The sequence below is a fragment of the Trachypithecus francoisi genome, unplaced genomic scaffold (genome assembly GCF_009764315.1).
Source record: "Trachypithecus francoisi isolate TF-2019V2 unplaced genomic scaffold, Tfra_2.0 Lachesis_group16, whole genome shotgun sequence".
NCBI lineage: Eukaryota > Metazoa > Chordata > Mammalia > Primates > Cercopithecidae > Trachypithecus > Trachypithecus francoisi.
This window is the reverse complement of record NW_022681461.1, coordinates 68,114,297-68,136,788: the sequence shown is the minus strand read 5'-3', so window position 1 is coordinate 68,136,788 and position 22,492 is coordinate 68,114,297. Positions and strand designations below refer to the sequence as shown.

General features: G+C 38.4%; 1 protein-coding gene, 1 long non-coding RNA gene and 1 other non-coding gene across 4 annotated transcripts; 1 reads left to right on the top strand and 2 right to left on the bottom strand.

The window, feature by feature from the left end:
* Positions 1-1,089: 1,089 nt before the first annotated feature.
* On the top strand, positions 1,090-14,322 carry TLR4 (toll like receptor 4). 2 transcript variants are annotated; one of them, XM_033237643.1, is made up of 4 exons: positions 1,090-1,463; positions 5,034-5,155; positions 5,408-5,574; positions 9,241-14,322. In XM_033237643.1, exons 3-4 carry the CDS (start codon positions 5,435-5,437, stop codon positions 11,510-11,512), a joined length of 2,412 nt encoding a protein of 803 aa, XP_033093534.1. In that variant the 5' UTR covers positions 1,090-1,463; positions 5,034-5,155; positions 5,408-5,434; the 3' UTR covers positions 11,513-14,322. The 2 variants fall into 2 exon arrangements, with proteins under 2 accessions (XP_033093534.1, XP_033093533.1); XM_033237642.1 differs by lacking the exon at positions 5,034-5,155 and having other exon boundaries at positions 1,100-1,463.
* LOC117099553 lies at positions 4,831-4,937 on the bottom strand. Its single transcript, XR_004443877.1, has one exon. It is a non-coding gene; the product is annotated as a U6 spliceosomal RNA (small nuclear RNA).
* Positions 14,323-18,671: 4,349 nt separating the features above from the next.
* LOC117098763 lies at positions 18,672-21,084 on the bottom strand. The gene is made up of 3 exons (XR_004443581.1): positions 20,895-21,084; positions 20,088-20,216; positions 18,672-19,667 (listed from the first exon to the last, which is right to left on the bottom strand). It is a non-coding gene; the product is annotated as an uncharacterized LOC117098763 (long non-coding RNA).
* Positions 21,085-22,492: the final 1,408 nt, after the last annotated feature.

The following is a 22,492-nucleotide window of genomic DNA, read 5'->3' as shown; positions in this document are numbered from 1 at the left end:
TGGATAAGCAAAATGTGGTATGTACATAGAATGGAATATTGTTCAGCTTTAAAAAGAAGGATGCTTTGATCTATACTACACAGAAATGGACCTTGAAGACATTATGCAAAGTGAAATAAACCAGTTACAAAAAGACACATACTGTATGATTCCACTTCTAAGAGATACCTAGAGTAGTCAAAATTATAGAGACAAAAAGCAGTGCATAGTTTCCAGGGTCTATCACCCTATTAACCAGTCACCAGCTAGGGAAAGGAGAAATGGGGAGTTATTGCTTAATGAATAGTGTTGATTGTACAAAAATATGAACGTAATTAATGCCACGGAATTGTACGCATACAAATGGTCAAGGTAATACATGTTATGTTATGTTATGTCATGTCATGTTATGTTACGTGATTTTACCATAATAAGGAAAATGGGGGAAAAAAAAGAAAGAAAGTAAAACTTAGTAGTTTACGTGACTTGACCAATGCCTCAAGGCCATGAGTCACCCAGCTGAGATCTGAACTTCAGTATATTCAATTCTGAAGTCCCAGACTTTTACCAGTCTTCTTGTACTTTTCAAACTGTGTTTCACTGGAGCTTTATTTTCAGTTTTGTATGTGAGTTTCTTCACAAGAAGAGGTGGACCAAATTGCATCCTTGCAAAAGCTTATATATCGAGGTCCTAAACCCCCTACCTCAGATTATGACCGTATATGGAGAGAGAACCTTGAAAGAGGTATGTAAGATAGAATGAGGTCATTATGGTGGGCCCTCATCCAACATAACTGGTGTCCTTATAAGAAGGGGAGATTAGAATTTAGACACAGTTGTTGGCATCTTGAGTTCAGACTGGAAGCCTCTAGAATTGTGAGAAAATAAATCTCTGTGGTTTAAGCCACCCAGTCTGTGGTAATTCATTATGGCAGCCCCAGCAAACTAATACAAATAGTGTTTCCACAGCTGAAACAAAATTGGAAAATCACCATCATCCTAGAGAGTTACAAGGGCTATTTTAACAGCATCTGATGGTTTTCCTAAATTTGCCAAGCCCAGACAGAGGTCAGATGACTTCCTGGGATAAAAGCCAACTAGCTTCCTCTTGCTGTTTCTTTAGCCACTGGTCTGCAGGCGTTTTCTTCTTCTCCTTCTAACTTCCTCTCCTGACTATTAGACAAACAAAAGTCCAGAATGCTAAGGTTGCAACTTTCACTTCCTCTCACCCTTTAGCCCAGAACTGCTTTGAATATACCAATTGCTGTGGGGCACCGGCTTGAGGAAGAGAAGACACCAGTGCCTCAGAAACTGCCCGGTGAAACGGTGATAGCGAGCCACGCGTTTACAGGGCCACTGTAGCTCACAGAAGCAGTGAGGATGATGCCAGGATGACATCTGCCTTGCGCCTGGCTGGGACCCTGATCCCAGCCATGGCCTTCCTCTCCTGCGTGAGACCAGAAAGCTGGGAGCCCTGCGTGGAGGTATGTGGCTGGAGTCAGCGCCTCTGAACTCTCCCTCACTTCTGCCCAGAACTTCTCACTGTGTGCCCCGGTTTATTTTTGCAAAAAAGAGTTAAATTACCTTAAAGACTCAAGAAGCCACAGAGATCAAATAATTCATTGTTAAAGGGCACTAAAGGCAGCCAATGGGGGTTTGTTCCATTTGGAGATTTTGAGTGCCAACAGGGGCATTAGATTACATAGATCTGCGTAAGGCTCCTGCTCTGCTACCTTGTGGCTGTGTGAAAAAATTATCAAACCTGTCTGAGACTAGTTTTTGCATCTATAAGAGGATTATAATACCTTCTTCACCAGAGAATAAACAGACTGCTTCAGTGTCATTTCTTTCCACCGGTGGTCTTTACACTCAGCTTCAAGCAGTTACCCTGCTCCTTTCAATCTCAGGAAGAAGATGGCTTTTTTGTGTGTGTCTCTACAGAAAGAACTTTCTAAGTGGGTGTCAGACTTCTGTATGCAGTCATATAGTTTAGTCCAGAGGATGAAAAAAATAAGAGAATGAAAAAGGAAAGGAGAGAGAGAGAAGAAAAAAGCAAGAGGGAAATATGTGTAATATCAGCTATTGCAACAGTTTGCTTCTTGGTGAAATACCAATCAACTGGTTGGTAATCTTATTCATGATGGATCTCTTTTGTTTTTCCCCTGCACAGACTTCAGAGTTGCTTTAGAAAAAGAAAATGATTTACAGTGAGGCAGGGTCAGAAACTCAAGAGAGGCAAAGCCAGCTGCAGTCCTGAAGTTGAAGATATGGGAGAAAATCAAGTAATATTTAGCAAAGAGTAATTCATTATCTCAAAGCCATCCCTTCCCTCAATTCCCTGCCCGTAGTCCTCCTCCTTATCTTCTTCTCTGTATCCCTCTGCTGTTAGGTTAGTGGAGATAGATTTTCTAATTAGGCTCACTGCGAGATAAAACCACAGCCAACCTTGACTTCTTTCCCCATGTACGATTTCCTGTAAGTCCCTGAAGCCTGTCCATACCTGCCCATCCCCTTCTTGCCACTGTACGGCAGGCCCTCATTTCCCCTGGCATTGACTCTTACACAGTGACTGCTTTCCTGATTCCAGTCTTCTTCCTTTAATTCATTCTACACGTTCTTGTTTGTTATGTATTTGCATTTGTTGTTATTATTTTTCCTTAAGCTTTGATCTAACAAATTATCTCCTTAAAAACTTTTGATAACTCTCCATTGCCATTAGGACAGGTTTCTACCACAGGGCCTTTGCACTGGCTATTTCTTCTACCTAGAATGCTAGATCAATGCTATCCAATGGCAATATTATGTGAACCACATATGTACTTTTAAAGTTTTTAGTAGCCTCATTAAAAAAAGAAACAAGTGAATTTAATATTTTTATTTAACAGCATATTTAAAATAATGTTTAAAAATTTAACATATATTTACCTATTACTGATATTTTACATTCCTTGTTTGGTACTAAATCTGGAATTTAGTATATATTTTACATTTACCATGCATCTCAATTTAGACTATTCACGTTTCTTATGTTTAATAACTGTGTATGGCAAGTGACTACCATATTGGTCAGTGCAGCCCTGGTCATTTTCATGGTTTAATCACTCCATTCAGATTTCTGCTTAAATGTCCCCTCCTCAGGGCAGTCTTCCTTGATTGCCCCATGTAGAGTTCTCCAGCCTCACTTATTTGCCTCAAATTTCCTTTTATTGCTTAATTTTTTTTTTCCGGAGCACAACATTTTATATTTTTGTTTGTTTATTTTCTCTCTCTTCCTTTGTAATGGAATTGGTAAGGACCACTATATTTCCAGTGGCCAGCACACAGTAGCCGCTAAATTTATATGTGGTAAATGATTGAAATAATTGCTGCAGGACAAAGTCTGAGGCCCTCCTGATCTGGCTTGCCCTCTTACTTAGGTTTCACCACTCCTACCACTCACCAGCTAATCTAAGTTTGTTTTCCACTCTTTCCATGCTCATGTTGTCCTCTCCTTAGGACGTGTTTTTTCTTCCCCTTTCCACATATCTAAACCTTACTCATCTTCCGAGACCCACTTTAAAATCTTCCTTTTCTGGGAAGCCTTTCTTGAATACGGACTTGATCTCTGCTTTCTCTGAACCACAGGACAAATTTTCTAAGCCTATTTTATGGCCCCTTGAGACAGTATTAGCTTTGCTCCTATCTAAACTCTTTCTCTAGACTGTGAGTCCATTGAAGTCTGGAGCCACATCGTATTTTTCTTTGTAATGCCCACAGCGCTTGACAGAAAATGTCTACAATGTGGACTTAAGTAAACCTTCATTTAATCAGTTATTCAATCAGTTATTGATTCAGCAAATATTTATTGAGCATCAACCATTTGCCAGACACCATTCTGAGTGCTGGAGACAAAGCAGTGGGCAAATCCATTGAAACTTGCAATGGAGTACAGGAGATGAACAATCCGATGGGAACAATCACATAGACAACATAATGTTAGATGGTGGTGCATCCTGTGAAAGGGAATAAAAGAGGGCAAAGAAAGAGTACCTGGCTCTGTTTCTATTAGGCAGTACTGTCTTTGAGGCTCCATGGCTTGTAACATTTAAGCAGAATACAAATGAAGATCTGCGTGTTTGAACTCCGACTTTGCGCATATTACTTCATCTGTATGATTTTCCATTTTCCTCATCTTTAAAATGCTTATTTGAAGATTAAGTGAAAGTATACAACAAACAAGAGCTATGCTGGCATATGGTAAGGGATTAATAATAGATAATAATAATTAATGTTAACATCTATTGATCACTTATACTGCAGTGGGCTTTTAAATAAGCTCTTCAAACACCTTATCTCATTTAATCCTTCAAACAGATTCTATTGGTTTCAAACAACAGAAAACTACAATTAGCTGGCTTCTGCAAGGAATTTTGTCAGAGAAAATGAGAACGTTCAGAAATTAGATGGGAACGTTAGAGAATTAGGCTTACAAAAAATGTGGGAAAGTAGGCTAGAAAGCAGCGTAAGAACGAAGACAGCATAAAGCACTTGACCTTATTTACTAGGTTCCACCATGGGAATCCATGAACTCTAAAGATTTCCCCCTATTTCTACAACAAGTGTCAATGAACCAAGAAAAATAATGCAGCTGTCAAAATCCAGGCCATGACTAAGGAATTTCTGGACATCTTGACTGCCAGACAGTCTCCCCAATGATGTGGGATATTTAGAATGATACTGGATATTTTATTTAGTTTTTGTATTTCCAACTTTTATTTTAAGTTCAACTTTTATTTTAAGTTAAGTTAAGCAGAGCATTCAGGTTTGTTACATAGGTAAATGTGTGCCATGGTGATTTGCTGAATAGATCATGAAAATAAGGAATGTGTCATGGATTTGTGTGTGATCCTTGTGCAGGGGCCATGCTAATCTTTTTTGTATCCTTCCAATTTTAGTATATGTGCTACTGCAGCAAGCACGATATTGGATATTTTAATACCTACATTTTACATCTGATAAAATGAGGCTCACTGAGGTTTTTCTTTTGTTTGTTTTGTTTTGTTTTATTTTAAAAGACTTTGCCCTAAACCACACGGAATTGCTGGCATGAAACCCAGAGCTTTCAGACTCCGGAGCCTCAGCCCTTCACCCCCTGATTCCATTGCTTCTTGCTAAATGCTGCCATTTTATCACAGAGGTTAGAATGCTGAGCACATAGTATTTGCTCTTTACTTTCTAATCTAGATTAAGACATTTTATAAGTATGAATTGAGCGAATGGATGGATGGATAGATGGATGGAAGAAAGGACAGATGGATGATAAAAGGTCGACTGAATTTTGTGCTTGCACAAAAAGAGCCTCCCCGCCCCCACACCATCTCTTGTCTAGGAGAGGGGAGTTGGGAGACCATGCAGTAAAGACCCTTCATTTCATGTGTAATCATTGCAGGTGGTTCCTAACATTACTTATCAATGCATGGAGCTGAATTTCTACAAAATCCCCGACAACATCCCCTTCTCAACCAAGAACCTGGACCTGAGCTTTAATCCCCTGAGGCATTTACGCAGCTATAGCTTCTTCCGTTTTCCAGAACTGCAGGTGCTGGATTTATCCAGGTAATGAACGCACTTTTACATACTGCACAAGGTGAGATGTTCATTGTCCTATCATTTCATTATTGGAGTGGAAAGCTTGCTTGGTGGAGTCTCATCTGCATTCACTTATTCATTCATACAACAGATGTCTTATTAACTGTATAACCTTGACCATGCTACCTCTATTCTTCAGGTCTCAATTTTCTCATCTGTGAAATAGGCAGTTGGCTGAGACAGCTTCTAAGGGAAATTCTAATTTTTAGGTTTTCTTTTAAGACGGGAGAAAATTAGCTTAAATTCTTTCATAAGTGGCTATTTATTGACTACTTGCTATATGTTGTACACTCTGCAAGAAGACAGATATATATTGATATATAACACACAGCCCCTGTTGTTAAGGAGGCATATCTTCTTGAAAGAGTTAATACCTTAAAGTCCTGGGTATGGTCCTGGGTACATAGCATATATTCAACACATTTTAATTACGATTCTTTGGATCTTGAAGCTGATATAAATATAACAATATATAGCAGTAGGTGATAAACTGTGTCTAAACTAAAGGTAACAAATTGTATTTTTCAGAAGAGGGACTTCTCTGTGGCGGGTAGTCAAGAAAGATTTCATGAACTGCATAAGATTCAAACAATGTCTAGAATATTAAAAGTAGGGTAGAGGATAGGGAATTAGGAAAAGTCAAGTAATCCAAGGAGAAAGATGTCAAGATTAAAGGAAAACATCTGCTGTGGGCAGGGAATAGTGGCTAAGATTTTCTTTTCTGATGCAGGGAAGTATATCGTTTGTTGTGGCAGGTGAAACTGTCATCATGGTATTTTAAGGGAACCAAATTCTAGAAGGGTTTTCATCATCGGGGCCTTATTTGCAAATCAGACTAGATAATGGATAATGTTCTCTGCAGTGGTTTGTAAAACATTTCAAAACATTTTACATATTTTTTATTGTAGAAATTATTGATAAAGACTAAGGTCACAATATGAAAATCCTTTTTAGAGCAGACATTTCTGTAGAAGAGTGAACATATGACCTATTATACCCTAACTTGGATAGAGGTAGGATAAAACAAAGCGGTAATGGAACAATTCAAAGGCAGTGGTATAGTGCATAGAGCCCTGTTGGGGTCAGAAGACTGGAGCCAAGTTTACCCCCAACATTTATAGCCATGTACCTTAGGCATATTACTTCATCTCCTTTAGTCTTAGTTTTCATGTCTGATCAATGGAAATGATGCAACTTATCCTGCTGGATTAAATGTGATAATAAATATTAATACGCTGTATACATTTAAATTTTTATAAAGTATATTTTGTAAGCATAAAGTATTATTATTACAGAATTTCATTCGTTTTTTTAAATAATTTCAACTTTTATTTTTGATTCAGGGGTTTACATGGTTATATTGTGTAATACTGAGGTGTAGGGTACAATTGATACCATTGCTCAGGTACTGAGCATAGTACCCAATAGTTAGTTTTTCAACCCTTGCTGCTTTCTCTCTATCCCCTCTCTAGTAATCCCCAGGGTCTATTTTTGCCATCTTTATGTCCATGTGTACCCCATGTTTAGCTCCTACTTATAAAGTGAGAACCTATGGTATTTGGCCTTCTGTTCCTTTGTTTATTTGCTTAGGATAATGGCTACCAGCTGAATTCATGCCATTATGTTCTAAATTTCAGTTTTCTGCGTGAAAATTTTGTCACATACTCTATTAAGGTAGACCATCTCTCCCCCAGCTTTTTTTTCCAAACAAGTAGTTTTTCACCAAACAATGTCTGTTATGTAATTCATCTTCAATCCACTCGATACCCAAGAAACTTACCCCAGAAACCTTAAATCTGTGCTTATAGAGAGGCCAGCTTCCCTTCTGGCTAGCCCATAGGAGATTCTGAATTAGGGCAAGCACAAATAATAGCACAATAGACATCCTTTGCCTTTTCATACAGTGTTCACATACAGTAACTCAACTAGTCTTGTAAGAATGCTTTGTGATAGACCAGGCAGCCTTCTTCCCCCTATAGAAATCTATAATATATATGTATGTTTCTTTTTATAGATGAAGAAGCTGAAGCTTGAATAATTTAAGTGACTTATATACATTATCATTGCTTGTTAGCCGCAGACCAAAGATTTAAGTTCACATCTCCAGAATCCAGCTTAATTGTTCTCTTTGTCTTAATACTCTACTTCTCTAAAGTGACTATCACCAATGTAATGATATAGAGATACAGCAAGACCCTTTAATTCTTGCCTGGTGTATACAGCAATGCAGAGATAGAATGATGGGCTGTAAAAATCATATAATTGAAAGAGAGAACTTCAAAAATAATCAAGTTCAGCTGTTTGATTTATAAATGTGGTAACTAAAACCTAGAGAGGAAAAGAGGTATTCAAGATCACCCAGTAGGAGAGAACTGCAGAAACACCAAACCCAAGCTCTTCTGTCCACTCTTCCAGTGTTCTTTCTAGTATACTGTCTATCCTTTATCTAGTTACCAATAAATAACAAAAGCTTGGACCACAATGCTTTTATTATCTAGGAAACTCCTGAAGAAGCTAAAATGGGTGGGAAATATTGTAAATATAATTCATACTGGATTAAGAAATAACTTATTTGTACGTTGTAACTGACAAGCACCTGCAATGATAAAGGAATTTATCATTTATCATGATGGCTCGCTGTTTGCTGGCTGCATCAAAGCCCTATCTCTAGGACATGTCTCTGAACATTGTATGTAGGATGGCTTTCATTTCTCTTGGGATAAAATTCAAAACCCTTGAGTGGTAAACCTCTGCCTAATTGGAAATCTTCTTTCTCCACAACTCCATATTGTACACTCCAATTTCATCTCTGTACTCCAACCATGGAAGCTATTTGTCATGATTACTCTGTGTGTCATTTTTTGCTGTCAACCTTGGGGCTTTTGTGTTTGCTGTTCACTTCACCTCCTTTTATCGTTAACTTCTACTCATCTTTCAATTTTCAACTTAAGTGTTCTCAGAGAAGCCTACTTTGATTCTCCTGGTCCACAACAGTTCTCTGCACGTGAACTCTTATAGCACATGATTGTCACTGTTTTTCACAAAACTCGCTCCTATCACAGGTTACAAGCATTTACCTCTGATAACAACAACTTTCAAGTATCGAGCTATCATGTATGCACTTTTCATAAACATTAAGAGTATCTGTGACACTTATGTGTAATTTTTCATATCTCTGAAATTGATATTTACCAGCCATTTATCTTGGCTAACAACTAACAACTATCCATATTATCTGTACCAATCAGATGTATAATCACAATTTTGTGTGACAGAAAATGGCTAAACTTGATCCAAGGCGATTACATGCTTTATCAACTGCACAATCTTTATATATGTCAATTATTGATGTTTAAATGATTTCCTTCTTATGGATTTTCTCCTCTGCTTATCATGTATGCCTAACATGACAAAAAAGAGCCTATCATTACAGCCAGTATGATAATACTCAATCTGTGGGGCTTCTTATTTGCTCATGCCATCATCATCTGTCCTGCTTGATGTCTTTGCCTATGCACAATCATATTACCCATCACATTCCGTATGAAGAACTGGATGACTAGGATTAATATTCTATTTTAGGTTCTTATTCAGCAGAAATGTTATATAATCAATGTATTTTTATTCCTGTAGGTGTGAAATCCAGACAATTGAAGATGGGGCATATCAGAGTCTAAGCCACCTCTCCACCTTAATATTGACAGGAAACCCCATCCAGAGTTTAGCCCTGGGAGCCTTTTCTGGACTATCAAGTTTACAGAAGCTGGTGGCTGTGGAGACAAATCTAGCATCTCTAGAGAACTTCCCCATTGGACATCTCAAAACTTTGAAAGAACTTAATGTGGCTCACAATCTTATCCAGTCTTTCAAATTACCTGAGTATTTTTCTAATCTGACCAATCTAGAGCATTTGGACCTTTCCAGTAACAAGATTCAAAATATTTATTGCAAAGACTTGCAGGTTCTACATCAAATGCCCCTACCCAATCTCTCTTTAGACCTGTCCCTGAACCCTATAAACTTTATCCAACCAGGTGCATTTAAAGAAATTAGGCTTCATAAGCTGACTTTGAGAAGTAATTTTGATGGTTTAAATGTAATGAAAACTTGTATTCAAGGTCTGGCTGGTTTAGAAGTCCATCGTTTGGTTCTGGGAGAATTTAGAAATCAAAGAAACTTGGAAGAGTTTGACAGATCTGCTCTGGAGGGATTGTGCAATTTGACCATTGAAGAATTCCGATTAGCGTACTTAGGCTACTACCTCAATAATATTATTGACTTATTTAATTGTTTGGCAAATATTTCTTCATTTTCCCTGGTGAGTGTGACTATTAAAAGGGTAGAAGACTTTTCTTATAATTTCAGATGGCAGCATTTAGAATTAGTTAACTGTAAATTTGAACAGTTTCCCACATTGGAACTCGAATCTCTCAAAAGGCTTACTTTCACTGCCAACAAAGGTGGGAATGCTTTTTCAGAAGTTGATCTACCAAGCCTTGAGTTTCTAGATCTCAGTAGAAATGGCTTGAGTTTCAAAGGTTGCTGTTCTCAAAATGATTTTGGGACAACCAGCCTAAAGTATTTAGATCTGAGCTTCAATGATGTTATTACCATGAGTTCAAACTTTTTGGGCTTAGAACAACTAGAACATCTGGATTTACAGCATTCCAATTTGAAACAGATGAGTGAGTTTTCGGTATTCCTATCACTCAGAAACCTCATTTACCTTGACATTTCTCATACTCACACCAGAGTTGCTTTCAATGGCATCTTCGATGGCTTGCTCAGTCTCAAAATCTTGAAAATGGCTGGCAATTCTTTCCAGGAAAACTTCCTTCCAGATATCTTCACAGATCTGAAAAACTTGACCTTCCTGGACCTCTCGCAGTGTCAACTGGAGCAGTTGTCTCCAACAGCATTTGACACACTCAACAAGCTTCGGGTACTAAATATGAGCCACAACAATTTCTTTTCATTGGATACGTTTCCTTATAGGTGTCTGCGCTCCCTCCAGGTTCTTGATTACAGTCTCAATCACATAATGACTTCCAAAAACCAGGAACTACACCATTTTCCAAGTAGTCTAGCTTACTTAAATCTTACTCAGAATGACTTTGCTTGTACTTGTGAACACCAGAGTTTCCTGAAGTGGATCAAGGACCAGAGGCAGCTCTTGGTGGAAGTTGAACGAATGGAATGTGCAACACCTTCAGATAAACAGGGCATGCCAGTGCTGAGTTTGAATATTACCTGTCAGATGAATAAGACCATCATTGGTGTGTCTGTGTTCAGTGTGCTTGTGGTATCTGTTGTAGCAGTTCTGGTCTATAAGTTCTATTTTCACCTGATGCTTCTTGCTGGCTGCGTAAAGTATGGTAGAGGTGAAAACATCTATGATGCCTTTGTTATCTACTCAAGCCAGGATGAGGACTGGGTAAGGAATGAGCTAGTAAAGAATTTAGAAGAAGGGGTGCCTCCCTTTAAGCTCTGCCTTCACTACAGAGACTTTATTCCCGGTGTGGCCATTGCTGCAAACATCATCCATGAAGGTTTCCATAAAAGCCGAAAGGTGATTGTTGTGGTGTCCCAGCACTTCATCCAGAGCCGCTGGTGTATCTTTGAATATGAGATTGCTCAGACCTGGCAGTTTCTGAGCAGTCGTGCAGGCATAATCTTCATTGTCCTGCAGAAGGTGGAGAAGACCCTGCTCAGGCAGCAGGTGGAGCTGTACCGCCTTCTCAGCAGGAACACTTACCTGGAGTGGGAGGACAGTGTCCTGGGGCAGCACATCTTCTGGAGACGACTCAGAAAAGCCCTGCTGGATGGCAGATCGTGGAATCCAGAAGAACAGTGGGTACAGGATGCAATTAGCAAGAAGCAACAACTATCTGAAGAGGAAAAATAAAAAACTCCTGAGGCATTTCTTGCCCAGCTGGGCCCAACACTCATTCAGTTAATAAGTATTAAATGCTGCCACATGCCAGGCCTTATGCTAAGGGTGAGTCATTCCATGGTGCACAAGATATGCAGGGTTGCTAATCTCAAGGAGCTTCCAGTGCAGAGGGAATACATGCTAGATTAAAATACAGAGCCTTCCAGGTGGGCATTTCAACCAACTCAGCCAAGGAACCTATGACAGAGAAAGTCATTTCAACTCTTACCTTATCACGTTGAATAAAGACAGAGAAAGCAGAAAGAGACATTGTTCTTCTCCTGAGTCTTTTGAATGGAAATTATATTATGTATTATGTTATGGCCATCATAAAACCATTTTGGTAGTTTGAACTGGGTGTTCACTTTTTCCTTTTTGATTGAATACAATTTAAATTCAACTTGATGACTTCAGTGGGCTCCTGAGGCAAGATGCCCCTTCAATTTTAAGTCAGTCTCCTTACAGAGGTTAAGGTCTAGTGGCTAATTCCTAAGGAAACTTGGTTAACACATGCCCACAACCATCCTGGTCATTCTTGAGCATGTTCTATTTTTTCACTAATCACCCCTGATACATTTTTATTTTTATATATCAAGTTTTCATTTTTTTATGTCTTGCCTATAAGCCAATATCATAAATAAGGTTGTTCGAGACCTGCTTCAAATATCCACATTTATTTAACCACTATTTTTCAAGGAAGTATGTAAAGTACATTCTGTCACTTTGTCACTCGATGTCGTTGCAAAGTTATTGCCTACTAAGTTATGACTGTCTGAAAGCAGCATTGAAATAATTTGTTTAAAGGGGGCACTTTTTTAAACAGGGGAAGAAATTTTCTGTTTCCTGTTCTTATCATGGACAATTTGGGCTAGAGGCAGGAAGGAAGTGGGATGACCTCAGGAGGTCACTTTTTCTTGATTCCAGAAACATGGACTGATAAACCTGGGGTGACCTCATGAAATGAGTTGCAGCAGAAGTCTATTTTGTTTTTTCAGAACAAGTGATGCTTGATGGATCTCTGAATCTCTGCAGAGAGACATAGAGGGCTGGGATCCCTCCTGTGTACCCTCTTCACTGCCAGGAGAACTACTTGTGAAGGGATTCAAGGCAGGGAGTATACATTGCTGTTTCCTGTTGGGCAATGCTCCCTGACTACATTTTGGGAAGAGTGGATGTTATCATTGAGAAAACAATGTGTCTGGAATTAATGGGATTCGTATAAAGAAGGTTCCCAGAAAATAATGTTCATCCAGCCTCCCCAGAAACAGAACATTCAAGAAAAGGACAATGAGGATGTCATCAGGGAAATGAAAATAAAAACCACAATGAGATATCACCTTATACCAGGTAGAGTGGCTACTATAAAAAAAAATGAAGTGTCATCAAGGATATAGAGAAATTGGAACCCTTCTACACTGTTGGAGGGAGTGGAAAATGGTGTAGCCATTGTGAAAAACAGTATGGAGTTTTCTCAAAAATTAAAAATAGAACTACTATATGATCCAGCAATCTCACTTCTGTATATATACCCAAAATAATTGAAATCAGAATTTCAAGAAAATATTTACACTCCCATGTTCATTGCAGCACTGTTCACAATCACTGTTTCCAAAGTTATGGACACAACCCAAATTTCCATTGAAAAATAAATGGACAAAGAAAATATGCATACATATACAATGGGATATTATTCAGCCTAAAAAAGGAGGAATCCTACCATTTGTGACAACATGAATAAACCTGGAGGCCATTATGCTATGTAAAATAAGCAAGTAGCAGAAAGACAAATACTGCCTGATTTCACTTATATGAGGTTCTAAAATATCAAACTCATAGAAGCGAGAATAGGACAGTGGTTCCTAGGGAAAAGGAGGAAGGGAGAAATGAAGAAATAGGGAGTTGTCTAATTGGTATAAAATTATAGTATGCAAGATGAATTAGCCCTAAAGATCAGCTGTATAGCAGAGTTCCTATAATGAACAATACTGTATTATGCACTTAACATTTTGTTAAGAGGTTAGATCTCATGTTAAGTGTTCTTACCATATATATATATATACACAAAGAAGCTTTTGGAGGTGATGGATATATTTATTACCTTGATTGTGGTGATGGTTTCACAGGTATGTGAAACTATGTCTAAACTCATCAAATTGTATATATTAAATATACGCAGTTTTATAATATCAATTATATCTGAATGAAGCTATAAAAAAGAAAAGACAACAAAATTCAGTTGTCAAAACTGGAAATATGACCACACTCAGAAGTGTTTGTTACTGAGTGTTTCGGAGTGTGTTTGGTTTGAGCAGGTCGAGAGTGACTGAGCATCCCTGGGTGTGTTTCTATGTCTCATGTACTAGTGAAAGTAGATGTGTGCATTTGTGCACATCTCCCTGTGTATCCCTATCAGGGCTGTGTGTATTTGAAAGTGTGTGTCTGCATGATCATATCTGTATAGTAGAGAGTGTGATTGTATTTCTTGAAGAATACATCCGTTTGAAGTGGATGTCTATGGCTGTTTGAGATGGGTTCTCTACTCTTGTGCTTGTACAGCAGTCTCCTCTTATCTCTTATGCTTGGTGGGTATGTTATTAGACCCCAAGTGGGTCTCTGAGACCCCAGATGGAACCAAACCTCATATATGCAATATGTTTTCCTATACATAAATATCTAAGATAAAGTTCATTTTCTGAATTAGGCACAGTAAGAGATTAACAACAACTAATAATAAAATTGAATAGTTACAATAATATATTGTAATAAAAGTTATGTGAATGTGATATGTTTCTTTCTCGCTGTCTCTCTCAAAATATCTTACTGTACTGTACTCACCTATTTTCAGACCATAACTGACCACGAAAACTGGGAAAGTGAAACTGTGGATAAGTGAGGAACTAACATACATACATGATTGTCTATAGATGTATGCATCAGTTTCTTAGTATGCTTGAAAATATGTGATTTTGTGTATATCCATGCTACATGTAAGTGTGGTTCTATTTGTATTTGAGTACGAATTCTGCATAAATGTATTTATTCAAGCAAATGTACAAGGCTCTGAGAAGGAAGATCAACATACAACTTGGAGTATTTCAAGGCTGAAATATCCAAGGCTGACATTGGCCTTCTTCCTGTCAGTTCCCTTTCCCAGATGGAAATTCTAGAAATGGCAGGTGAGGTGGACAAGAAGGGAAAGAAATTATATGCATAGAACAGAAGGAGAAGAAAGAGTAAAGTCAGGCCTCAGACAGCCTTTTTGTAGCTCTTTAAATCCTCTGGATTTAAGACGGATGAAGGGTGGAATAAGCAAAAATTAATGCCAATTATAATGCCTTAAATTTGTGTGATCTCTTACAACTTGAAACATATTCACAAAACTATAACCATATTTAAATATCTCATTAGCTGAGTGAGGTAGCAAATCAATAATTACTTTTTCCATTTTATTGATGGGAAAGCTGAAGTTCGATGAAGTAAATTTGTCAATAGGCCACAGAGTAGGAAAGTGACAAAATCTGAGCCTGGGCCTCCAGGTCACTCAAGGACACTTTCTTTCTTCCACACCCAATTGCTTAATGCTTAAAGTTGGCAAAACAGGAAGTGAAACTCCTGCAGTTTTCTGTGTGGTTGACACTAGTCAAGGGTTTCTCAACTGAAGCCATGAATCATTAAGCCAATACTTATGCATATATGTTATACACACCAAATGATTCATTCATAACCCTATCTTTCCATAAAGGACTTGAAGGAGCTTCAAACAAGGGATACGTGAACAATAGGGTGAATCAATAATAAGTAGAAAATCTGGACATAGAACAAAAAGAGGAGAGAAAGATACTGAGAATGAGCGTTAACACAGTGCTTTCCACTTTTCTGGTGTTTAGGGTAGTGTGGTTTTTGGAGAAAGTCATAACTCAGATTCACTACTTATCAACTGTGTGCCTTGGCTCCACTTCTCTGAGTCTACTTAGCTCAAATGTAAAATGAGAATAGAAATATGACTTTTGTAACGTTTCTCTAAGGATTGAAAATCATGTATTATGTTCAATACAGGGACACTGTCCTTATGGGTGAATACTCCTCTAAGACTTTATAAAGAGGGCACTAGGAGAAGCACTGGGAGGTCTTCTCGGTAACAGCACTAAAGTAATTGCTGCTTTTCCAGGCTGTGGAACGACAGAAGAGACTGTAAGTAAAATTAAGCATTTCTTTCTGATTCGGTCTTGACTCATGAGATTGTCAGACCCCAGTCTTCTTCTGGACTCTATAAACTTTTCAGAAAGTATCAGCAGGCTCCTGGAGAGGCTTAAATGAACTCACACAGTATGTGACAATGAACTCCCTGGGAGAGTGAAAACCAAAGTCTAAGCCAGTTCTCCATTTCCTTGTGTGATTGTGGGAAAGTCACTGAAGTGCTTTGAGGCTCAGGTCTTAATACACGAAATGGAGGTAAGAATACCTTGTTGGTAGACCTCACTTGGTTAAAATGATAATGTTGATAGTTACAATAGTTACATTTAATTGATCGATTGTTTTACACAGGGCTTTATTTGTGCTATCTCATTTAGCTTGTCACATCAATGAATTCGAAAGATACTAAAGTATTTCCAATTTACAAATGAGGAGTTTGAGTCTGGGAGCCATTCTATCATGTGTCCACTGTCACCTGCTCATTGGTGGCAGCACTGAGATTAGGTTCTAAGTCCACTTCACTGCAGAGGCAGGGCTTCTAAATACTGTTCTATGCCGAGAGCACCCTACTCTCACAAAATGCATAAAACTTCCTATCTCACCATTATAATTTTGACTGATATTAAACAAAGAGAAGTATTATTATTATTACTTGTTTTTATTTATATTACAGCTGTAAGAGCCAGGAAAAGTAAATCAAAGAGCTATGTGATTAAAGATTTTTTAACAGTGAACAAATCAGGCCCACTGGATGATGGCCTTTCTTTGAACAACATGCCTAGGCTTGCTCTATCATGTCTAGAGTTGGTCTGACTTCCTGATGGGCATCACAGACTTGTGATTAAATACAGAGGTTATGGGGGAAGTTCCAAAAGCTTAGGACTTTCCCCAGATGGTTGGAATAAGATCACACACTCTGGCTGCCCCTATGGAGATCACCGAACTTTTCAACTCAAAGTAAAATCTGTGGAGTAAATGGTTCATCAAAAGGAACCAACGATATTGAGCACCATGCATGATCATCTGATTGTTACTGCTACCTCATGAGTTAAAGGCTACTCTTCTCATTTTAGAAATGAGTAAAGAGATGCCCAGAGAGGAGGAGTAACTTGCCATAGGTCACACAGCTTATATTAATCACGATAACATTTGCCACACCGTCTGTATTTTTTTTTAAGTTGCTAAGCCTTTAGTGCATGCCTGGTACCATTTTAGTTTACTTCATTTAATTGTTAAAATGACCTTCAGATGCAGGTATTTGTAGCTTTGCCGTTCCACAGATGAAGAAACTGAGATGAAAGGACTGAATTGTTCAATCGGAAGGAGCAGAATCAGGATATGAACTTGGGTTGGCCTGGTTCTTGGCGCTGCATTCTTTCCATAACATAATTGCTTGCTGTGATGTCCTGGGCTACTCTGCCAGGGGTGGTTAGTGGAGTGAATGGAGAATAATTTAGACAAGGTCAGTAACTCCCGTGCCATCTAGAAATTAAAAGTTTAAAAGGCAGAGTCTGCAACTCTCCTTGATTTCTACAGAAATAAAGATGATCCCTCCTGTGACAGTGCTAAGTGACAATTCTGAGTGTAAATGTGCTTTTTGGCACAAATTGTCCTGTCCTAATAGTCTTGATTATAATTATAAAATAATGGGTTTCTGAAAGGCTGCAAGCAGTTCTGGGAATGGCAATAAGGGTTTAGAAACGACATGATGTTTATGAGAGAAGTGTTTTGTTGAAAATTAAACTCACGTTTAGGAGAAAGGATTGTGTTGTATGCTCCCAGGAAACTATCTCACTATATAATTAAATCAAAACCAGCCAGTTACCAATTTGAGCTTTTGACTCATACTAACAACACTCCATTTCCCGTGGGCCAAGCAAGGCAGGACTGACCTGAAATAACCCAGCTTGACTTTATGCACAGCCACCCCAGGACCTTGCCCCTCTGTCTTCGTAGGGCTCAGCCGTGAGATGCTAGTGCGTGACTCTTCTTCTTCCTGGGACTCTCCTTGTCTTCCCCTTCAGACTCTTTCTGGAAGATCTCCTCACCTCCCCAGAAAGGAATAAGCACTCTTTCTATTTATGGGATTCCCTGGGAGACACTATATAAAAATAGAGTAAAAAAAAACTATTTAAAAAAAGACAACTTCATGTTGTTTCTACTCTGACTTCATTTTTTTAAAGATGGGTAACAAAGACTCTCTTCAAGGTGAGAAAATTTATTTTAATTTTTATAGATTTAGACAGTGAAAGTGCAGTGTTGTTACATGAATATATTGCATGATGCTTTAGTCTGGGCTGTTAGCATAACCATCATCTGAACAGTATACTTTGTACCTATTAGGTACTTTCTCATCCCTTAACCCCTTTCCACCTGTCTGAGTCTTCATTGTCTATTATTTCATTCTCCATGTCCATATCTACAAATTATTTAATTTCCACCCGTAAGCGAGAGCATGGATGGAACTGGAGAAAAGTATTTTCTATTCCAAGATCAGTTCTTAGATCTTGTGTCTCTAGATCACTTGCTTTCTCGCTTACATTTTTTCTGTCTTCTTCTAGCCTCCTTTACAGGCTTCATTTTGACAAAGAATTCCAGGCAGTCTACAGCTGATTTTATTTCAATAGAACTAATAAAATGGAAATCATATATGAAGATGACAAAGTTGACCAGGTCCCAAACTCTCAGTTGTAAACAAATGCTTGGCTTAAGAATCACTTAAGGACTTTAATTCTACTATGTGTCTGTGTATCTACGTACTAATGATCTACCTTTATGATCTTTATTGCTAGAAATTCTGGTTCAATATCAGAGGCTAGTCCTAAGGAATTTATCTTTTAAAATATTCTCCCAGTAATTTTCATGCACAGACAGTTTTGGGAATTACTGTTATAATGGAAAATGGAGAAGAACAACCCACATTTAATATGATTATTGGTTTTGTTCGTGAGATTTATTGCTAAGGTTCATAATAGGCAAGGCAAGGTCAACAGGATGGAATATGGAGTCATTCTTGTTAAAAAATAAAGGCATCTCATTGGTCAGATAATGTGTTTTTATTTTACACTGTATAGTTGATTCTTCTCAATCCCACTAGATCAGACTCTTTGGGATACTAGGATTGGCCTATTTGATGGTGAGCTCACTACATCCATTTAGACGCTGTTTCCAGGCAATCATTTTAGTTCTCCTAGTTTCTATCTATTATGTTGTCAGTTTCCCTTGTTTATCCTCCTGGGTAGCTGATACCCCACATAAATGTATACCAGAAAAATGTTGTGGTCTTCTCTAAATTCTCTGAGGTATCTGTTGTCAATGTGATGTTATTTTTTGTTTTCAGTCCAAAATGTATCAAAGTAAAATTTAACTTCACTTTTGCTAAGTATTCATCTTGCCGTGAGTACTAAGATTCCAAAAATGACTTTCCTTAAAAAACACAGGATTTCCTTGCAAAGACTTGCTGGACAACTGCCAGTCTTCCCAGAAACTCCTTTTTCCTTTTCTTTGAGGGGAACTGGGGAAGTGATCACTGACGGTTGAAATTCGCTAGTTTTGGTCTTTAAACTGAGACCCTGAGTCTTCTGAGGAGTCTACTGCTCTGCAGTGGGAAATACCTGCTGTCAATATTTTCCTGCTTGCAAAGAGGACTTTTGAAATTAACGGCAGGGGATGAATATCCAGCTAGTGCTGTGCTCAGCTGAGTTATTGCTGGGTCCTTCTGAGTCCTCTCTACACATCATCTTTGGCTGAATTAGCTGTGGTTTTAGTTCCTTGTCCAAGCCTGAGAGTCTGGCACCACTAAAGGCAGGGAATACCTTTGCCAGTTTCTGTCATGTTAACAACTGAGATCAGATAAGTGAGCAGAAGCAGAGGTAGTGTGGTTTAGGATCCAGGTCTGACACTGGAAGCCCACCTCTGGACTCAGGTCTCTCATCTGTAAAATGGGACATTTAGGTCAGATCAGCATTTTCAAAAGCGTGACATGTTAGTAAATAAGATGATTTTATGTGGTTGACAGATGAGTGTGTTACTTTAATGGTTATATGTTTATTTTCATGGTTACCTTTATAATAAACTATGAGCTAAGAATCAATTATCTCTTTAAAATATATTTAAGTTTACAATGTAGGCCAACTTAGGGAAAAAACGGGATGAAATGAATTATATAAAATGTATGCAGATTTGGAAAAATTTTGAAGGTGTCACAAGAAAGACTGGCAGTCAGAAAGCAATGAACGAAACAGCTGCTGAGGGTCAGGCCAGCTCTCTGACATTCTAGCATGTTCACATCTCTAGGGCTGTTTCCGCTCTCTGACATTCTAGCATGTTCATGTCTCCAGGGCAGTTTCCTTACCTATAAATTGCGGGGATTGGAGTAAATGTCCATTCCAGGAATTCTATTCTACGATTAGAGGTGTGACTCCGTCATCCAGATTTTCCAGTATCCTTAACATGTGGTTTTAGCATTCTAAACCTGATGATGCTGTATCAAAATGGGAGATTCATTTATCAAGTCATAATGTATCCATGTATTTCTAATATTTCCCAATATCCCTCATTTTTGAAAAGGATTAAGCTATCAACCCCATTGAGTTGTAGGTGAAAGGCTGTGGAAACAAGACATTGATAGTGAAATGGCTCCACCACTAACAAGCTGTTGAACAAAGACAAATCTCTTGATCTCTTTGCTCTTTGGTCTCTGTTTCTTTATCTATGAGATAACTTTATTTTTACACTGTCTTCTGTGAAGGCTTTGAGAATGAAATGAGACAGAGGATCCAATGAAATTTAGGGAAGTGCTATATAAATGCAAGGAGTTATTATGATAACAGATTGAAAACTCCTCCAAGGAGGAGTTTCTCTTTTGCCCCATGTTATAAACCCAAGAATATCCTCCGTTTTGCCTACATATTCCAAAAGCTTTTAAATTAAGCTACATGTCATTCTTACAGGACTCTCCTCTATTTCAGCAATGTGTATTCTGGGTCAGTTTTAATTATCTTAAAGGAGAAGAATACAGTTTTTCTAAATTCAAGCACTTTGTGGATTAATGCTTGCAATTATTCTTTCTTCTTTCCCATACTTGACATTTAAAGTGATATCTCCCAGGATCCTACACTGTTAGTCACAGAGGTACCATTCGACCCCTTGTGCCTCTTACCATATGCGAATTCTTGTCAGTTGAGAGTAAACTTTCTCCATAAATTTCACAGTTGTGGATTGATAAAAACAGAGAACTCTGGTTCCTCATCCCTTCCTGTTTTCTCTCTTGAAATGCCATTCATGATAGTCCCTTATATCACTGTAGGGCTGCTATCATCCTTCATCCATATGCCACTGCAAATAGCAAACAACAGTGTCCTTAGTGCCAGCACTCCCAGGCGTGCCCCTTTTCAAGCAGCAGGGTCAAGCCGCTCCCTTCCTGAGCTGTGGCATCTGTCTCTAAATCATGCTTCCTCTTTGCCTGCTGCAGGCCCTTGTCTCTGCCCTTCACTTTTTCTGGCTCTTGCCACAGTTTTGAAGGAAACTCTTGCAAATATCTGAAGCTCAATTCTGTTGCCATTCTAAGCTCTCTAAATGTCACCACAATCTTCCTTCCTTTGCATTTTCTTATTGGGCACTAAGTTAGTTCTTGCTTAGTAAGTCTTGTCTTTCTCTCTGCTTTGACCTGTCAGTATTCCAACTTCCTTATTTTTTGATGTTCATTTTCTCTTTTCTCGCTTTCTTCCTTTCTTATCTGTGAACTCCATTAACTGCTTCTGCATGTGACCATTAATGTGCCTGTCTTTCTTCTCATGTATTAGAGAGAACAAAAGCTTTGGGAATCAGACAGATCTGCGTTCTGATCCTGTTTTATGGTACCTGTCTTGTTTGTCTCAGCTTAAAATGGGGATAATATCTACCTCTCAGTTTTATTGGTGGTTTAGTTCAGGGAAATAAAGTTCTCACTTTCTCTTTTCTCCTTGAGAGTGTTCTTTATTTTACTCATCTGGCCATCTAATATTTATGAAGAGGCTACTCTGTGGTTGAAAAGTCACATAAAGCTGCAGAAGTAAATGACCAAGAAGTGCCCTGAAAGTTATGGAGTTCAGATTCATTTTGGCAAGAGAGGCATGTCAATACACACACACACACACACACACACACACAGACACACACACACAGTTATGCCAACATGCAGGGTGGTGGGGGATAGAGGGTTGTTCTTCCTAGAAGCAATCAGAGAAGGCTTTACAGAGGAGGGCCCATTTGAGCTGGAAATTGTAAAAGAACAGCTCTGCAGATGGATCTTTAAATTCTTAACCTAAAAGAAGAGCAAAAATGTAAATGATAAATCTGGGAAGTAGTAAGTAGAAGACCATCTATAGCAGAGTGGAGGAAAGAAACAATATAGTATAAATACTGAATTACATGGAAGTTAATAGTTAATTTGCATTAGTTGACCCTGGCAAAGACATTTATCTGGACTATGTCTCAATTTGCTTATCTGTCAGTTAAGGATGATATATTAAATGAGTGCTTATATAAACAAAGTGTTTAAAACAGTGCAAGGCATTTAACAGTCATCAAAAATACTATTTCGTGTGTGTGTGTGTGTGCTTTCATTATGAAATGGGGAGCATACAGCCAAACAGAAGCCTAGGTAATTTCTTAGCATGAAGCCCACTGGTTTGTGGTGCCTTGCATTTAGAAGGCCCAGATCCTCATCCTGGTGTTGGTACAAACTTGCTGTGTGACACTAGGAAGTTATAACTCAGT

Coding starts and splice junctions, on each gene's coding strand:
- TLR4 (XM_033237642.1), top strand. CDS start 1,371: ATGACATCTGCCTTGCGCCTGGCTGGGACCCTGATCCCAGCCATGGCC. Junction 1,464..5,407: donor GCTGGGAGCCCTGCGTGGAG/GTATGTGGCTGG, acceptor TAATCATTGCAG/GTGGTTCCTAACATTACTTA. Junction 5,575..9,240: donor CAGGTGCTGGATTTATCCAG/GTAATGAACGCA, acceptor TTATTCCTGTAG/GTGTGAAATCCAGACAATTG.